The sequence below is a fragment of the Pseudomyrmex gracilis genome, unplaced genomic scaffold (genome assembly GCF_002006095.1).
Source record: "Pseudomyrmex gracilis isolate BER0280 unplaced genomic scaffold, ASM200609v1 scaffold_4044, whole genome shotgun sequence".
In the NCBI taxonomy this organism is placed as follows: Eukaryota; Metazoa; Arthropoda; class Insecta; order Hymenoptera; family Formicidae; genus Pseudomyrmex; species Pseudomyrmex gracilis.
The window spans coordinates 1-5,959 of record NW_018024628.1 but is presented as its reverse complement, the minus strand read 5'-3'; the positions used below and the strand labels follow the sequence as shown (position 1 = coordinate 5,959).

At 40.3% G+C, this 5,959-nt stretch overlaps 1 protein-coding gene across 1 annotated transcript; it reads right to left on the bottom strand.

The window, feature by feature from the left end:
- Positions 1-314: 314 nt before the first annotated feature.
- LOC109863296 lies at positions 315-4,465 on the bottom strand. The gene is made up of 3 exons (XM_020443536.1): positions 3,839-4,465; positions 640-738; positions 315-515 (listed from the first exon to the last, which is right to left on the bottom strand). Exons 1-3 carry the CDS (start codon positions 4,463-4,465, stop codon positions 315-317), a joined length of 927 nt encoding a protein of 308 aa, XP_020299125.1.
- Positions 4,466-5,959: the final 1,494 nt, after the last annotated feature.

The window sequence follows — 5,959 nt, the reverse complement described above, 5'->3', positions numbered from 1 at the left end:
CAGAGCGTTCCAGCGGTTGTATGAACGATCTCAAACGTGCATAGCTTTAAATGGAGACTACCTTGAAGTGTAAACTTGTTTAATAAACCATATCTTTNATTTTCGATTTTTAATTCACGTAGTCCGGGAACTTTCCGGACAAACTGTGTACATTTATCTGCAAATAATAATGTCGTAGTTTTACATCCGGACCGAATAATGTTAATAATGTATGTACGTTGAGATTATACATTTATCTGCAAATAATAATGTCGTAGTTAAAAACAAAACAAAAAAATTTTTTTAATATTACATCCGGACCGAATAATGTTAATTTAGAACTTCTTATGTATTGGGTCTTGCATTTTTTTGTCCGTGAATTCTGCTGGATGCCATGCTACAACTTGAGGTTGTTTTTTTTTAAATACGAAAGTTGTACGTAATGCAATGGCCACGATTACCGCGTCCACGAGTACCGCGGCCACGAGTGTACCACCACCATTGCTTTGCTCGTCCGGCACTGGTACCTCTTTTTCCTACGAAATATGAGAGTACATATATAAAATGTGTAAAGAAAAAATAAGAAAAAAACAAAGAGAGAGAGAGAGAGAGAGAGAGAGAGAGAGAGAGAGAGAGAGAGAGAAAGATAAATATACTTACGCTTGTTTTCTTCTTCGTGTACTGATTGTTGTACTGATTGTAGTGATTGTTGTACTGATGAAGTCTGTTGTTGTTGTACTGATGAAGTCTCTTGTGTTTCTGCAAAAAAAATATATATACTAAATTACTAATTGTACATAAGAAAGAAGTTTGTGTGTGTGTGTGTGTGTGTGTGTGTATATGTGTGTGTGTGTAATGTGTACACAAAAGTAAACGTACTTACGGTTTTTTACAGGTCCGCCTTCTTCTATTTTTTTTAGTTTATATTCTAATTTTTTTAACTGTTCTTTTAATAATCGATTCTGTTGTTTTAGTTCTTTGTTTTCTTGTTCTTCTAAAACAATATTATGTAGATCTCTTTCAAGATCAATATTCATTTTTTCATCCATCTGAAAAGAATATTCAAAAATTAAAAAGTGGTGTACATATCGATCGTCCGAAATGACGGCTTTACAGATCTCACCTGTACGCAGATTTTTCGTCCTCGTTAAAAAGAAATTCGGTTCTCCTGGTTCGGTTCTCCTTGTTGACAGGACTTCGGTCCTCCTTGTTGATTCGGTCTTTCTCGTTGGAACTTATGGTGGCAGTGGAAGGCTGGTCACTGGCGGGATGTCGTTTTCTTGTCCTGATCAGGATCGCGACTCGTAACAATAACTCGTAACAATAACGAAATCGATCATGCGCGAGCGCATTGGCACTGCAAGTCGCGACCTCTACCTCTTGCGGCGCGTTATCGATATCGGTCGATATATTAAACCGCGATCGCGCGTCGGGAGGGCGCTGATTTGCTATCGTAATCTTTCGCTGTTCAGCGTGGCGCCTTGTTAATATTGACGTCACATTAAGTCACATGTAGTACAGTGGTAAGAAACTACTAGTAAGTGACAAGTGATTGTTGTTATTTGGTGTTATCACCGTTATTAACGTGCGTTTTTGATGTTATTATCGTTATTAACGTGCGTTTTTCTATCTGATCTCTTCTGCATACGTAAGTATATATAGTTTAAATATAAAGTTCAGTTTAAATATACAGTCAATATTGTATTTATAAAAAAATGGTTACCTTAGAAAAAATTAATAAATGTGTTTATCAAGAGACACGGTAGTGCCTCGCGCCAAGTTCACGCTTAACGAAGTAGTGCTCGAACTGCGCGAGGCGCACCGTGCTTCTTATATGCGAAATAATAATGTGCAATTTTCTATATATACCTGTGTGTGATATATATATTTACAATAGTCAGCAGCACAAGAACATTGTCAGCAAAAAGAAGGAAGAGCAAGAAAGAAAATAAGACGAGAGAAAATATATGCAGGTATGTGTGTAACAATAAATATACTTACTCACTCGCAAAAAACCGGACTACCGTTAAACTTTTTTTCTTTGACAGAATTATACCGTTTTGAAAAAAAAATGAACAACTTTTTCTTAAAATATCTGCATTCAGAAACAATTATCGTAAAATTTTTATTGTACAGAGTTGGTGAAAGATACAAAGTCATTAGTAACATCAGCGAAATGTACAAAGTGAACATCTCTTTTTTTCCAAAATATAACTTTTCGTCAAAAAATGATAAAAATATGAATATATCTTATTTGTTACGAGATAAATGAGCTGGAAAATTCATACACTTTTGTACTGTAAAATTAAGAGAAATGTTTAAGCTTTCATTTGAGCGTCTTTTATTTATGAGCTATTAAAAATTGTTAAAAAGTTATGCTAAAGTTTAACGGTGGCTCGTTTTTTTGATATAAACATAAATATACATATATAAATTTTATACTAAAGTTTAAATTATTTTGCAGGTAACTGTATACAAGGCTTCGCCTATATTTGTCAATATAAACAAGGCTGCGCCTATAAAGATTGGCTGCTTCTGCGCTAATACAAACAGGCTGCTCAGCGCCTATAAAAACAGACTGCCCAGCGCCTATAAGAACAGGCTGCTTCTGCGCCTATACGAATTGGCTGCTTTTGCGCCAATAAAATCAGGCTGCTCAGCGCCTATAAAAACAGGCTGCTCGGCGTTTATAACAACTGGTTGCTTCGGCACCAATAAAATCAGGCTGCTCAACGCCTATAAAAACAGGCTGCTCGGCGCCTATAACAACTGGCTGCTTCTGCGCCAATAAAATCAGGCTGCTCAGCGCCTTTAAAAACAGGCTGCTCTGCGCCTATAAGAACAGGCTGCTTCTGCGCCTATAAAAACTGGCCTGCTTCTGCGCCAGTAAAAACGGGCTGCTTCTGCGCCAATAAAAATAGGTTGCTTTGCGCCAAAACAAAGCTATTTTTTGCCTACGTTTCTATATACACACTGCTCTTATCTCTCGATATCTGCATTTTGTAACCAATAAAGTTGGTTTTTTTAAAAACAGTGTATATAATAGATATATATATTTTGTTCTTATTATACTATTTTAAAAATGGCCAAAACACATATGATTTTACAAGAAAAAGAAAAAGACATAATTGTTAAAGGCGATTGGTTGACAGACTTACATATGGATCATTTTAACTGCCTCTTACGAAATTGTTCATCAAACCTGTACAAACCTGTTGATAGCTATAAATTGTATGTGCCTGATACAATAAAATCTATGCCGATAAATAGTAAGCATATACAAATCTTGTTTAGTTCTTCGGATCCGGATATGCATACTGGACATTGGGTATGTAGTTATTATGACATGTATCTTTCAACAATTAACCGAAAACGACTTGTGTCGCATGCGTATGTGGACGCTATTTATTTCCAATACTTGTTACAAAAGTACAATGAAAGAATTACATGGCACGTAGCGTGGTTCGCACAACGAACTTGTTGCAACGAGCTCGAGAAAGCTTCTGATTCTTTTTCTTTTCAACAACGCTCGCTTCCGCGCATGCGACGCTAACGCGCTCACCGTACCAACACTCTAAAGCGCTGCGCGGGCTATTTTAAACACACAAAAGGATACTTAACTTGTACTTAACATACCGCCGCCCTTGAAAGCACCGGCTTTCAAAAGAAGATAACTTACATTGCTCTTTGGTTAACGTCGGCCAAACACTAATTATACAAAGGAACCTAAAACGATAAATTTTTATGACTTAAACACTACTTCGTCGTTTACATTTCTTGTATCAATCGGTAACANGCAAAGCCTTGTAACAGGACGCTTATAGACTCCCGACGCTGTACGCAATGACACAACACGAACAACACCATCATGACCAGGGTGTAACTGCTCCACACGCGCCAGGCTCCAGCATAAGGGTGGCAAATTATCCTCCTGTAGCACCACCAACTGACCCAGCTTGACAGGTTCACCAGCCGTTCTCCACTTTGACCGAACTTGATAATTGTGTAGATACTCCTTAGTCCAACGTCGCCAAAAGTGTTGTTTCAACTGCTCAACCCGTTGCCAACGCGACAACCTATTTGATGGCAAAAGTTCAAGGCTTGGTTCTGGATAGGTTGTAAGTGGACAACCTATCAAAAAATGTCCTGGCGTAATGACATTCAAATCATTAGGATCACTGGACAAGGGGACAAGTGGCCTCGAATTCAATATGGCTTCCACTTGAACCACGAGTGTGAACAATTCGTCATACTTCAATGACACTTCTCCTGCTATACGCTTCAANTGAAACTTGGCGCTCTTCACTGCTGCTTCCCAAAGACCACCCATATGTGGAGCCTTAGGCGGATTAAAAAACCACCTTATCCTTTCACTGGTCATGAAATCAGTTACCTTTTGCCTGACAGTTTCGCTATGAAGTAACTCATACAACTCGCTGAGCTGACGATTTGCTCCGACAAAAGTTAAGCCGTTGTCCGAATACATTTCAACTGGGCGACCCCTTCTTGAAACAAAACGCTTAAACACACTTAAATATGTTTCCGCTGTCATATCCGCCGCTAATTCTATGTGTACTGCCTTTGTAGCAAAACAAACAAACAGCACCACATAACACTTCACAGACTTAGAGCTCTTCCGCTGGCCTTCTTTGTGCCAAAACGGACCCGCATAATCGACGCCACATTTCTCAAATGCATACTTTGCCACATTTACCCGCGTCTCCGGTAAATCCGCCATCAACGCCGTGTTTAACTTGGGTGCATTGCGAACACACACCACACATCTACGTAAGAGATGTCGCACAACACTTCGTGCCGACGTTGGCCAATAATTTTGACGCACAGCTGCTAACGTAGCTTGCGCCCCGGCATGGAGATGCCGCTCATGTTCATGTACAATAAGTAGCTGGGTAAAAATGTGTTTGCCTGGTAATAAGATTGGGTGTTTATATCCATACGANACNTTGGCATATTTCAGACGACCACCCACTCTTAAAACGCCATGCGAATCCAAAAATGGTGCTAACTTCAACATAGAACTACGCTTGCTTACACGACTCGTTTTTTCAAGCGAGCTGATTTCATCGCGAAAGCATTGACCTTGTACTATTTTCACCAAAGCTAGTCTAGACTGTTCCAACTCTTCAACAGACAACGACTGGACTGCATAGTGCGCGTTGGTGCTCGAGGACGCCTTGTGAGCTTTACGCTTCTTACAATTTGCCACGAACCTAATACAATAGGCAATTGAGCGTACTAAACGAGAAAACTTCGAGAAGCGGTCAAAAATGTNAACTTGCGACTCACTCCCGGTTGTTGTTACCAACGTGGTGACCCTTTTTTCCGGCAANTCTAACTCGGACGCTACAAATTTTTCATGAGGCCAACTATCTTCACTCATGCTTAACCACGACGGTCCTGACCACCAGACACTTAGCGCGGGTAACAAATCAGGCGCAACCCCCCTAGATAACGCATCTGCAGGGTTATCCCGGGTAGGTACATGTCGCCAATTTCCAACGTCAGTGATTCGCTGGATTTCAGCTACGCGATTTGCGACAAACTGTGTCCACTGTCGACTACACGATCGCAACCAACACAATACTATGCGAGAGTCAGTCCACAAAGACACGGAATCGACCTCAAAAGGTAGACTACTAGCCACTTTCTCTATGAGCTGAGACAGCAGTAGCGCACCGCAGAGCTCCAGCCGTGGTACTGACAAAGTCTTCAAAGGCGCTACACGTGACTTCGAACACAATAATCGCACTGTCGTCTGTTCACCAACCGAAACAGATCTCACGTAGACACACGCGCCGTACGCCTGTTGGCTTGCATCAGAAAACCCATGTATTTCTAGCTTTCGACNTTGGTTGTGCGGAATAACTCTACGATCTATTTCAAAAGTAGCTAGCGCTTGCAACTTAAGCTCATAATTTCTCCAGCGAGTATGCAATTCGCTAGGCAGGGATTCGTCCCA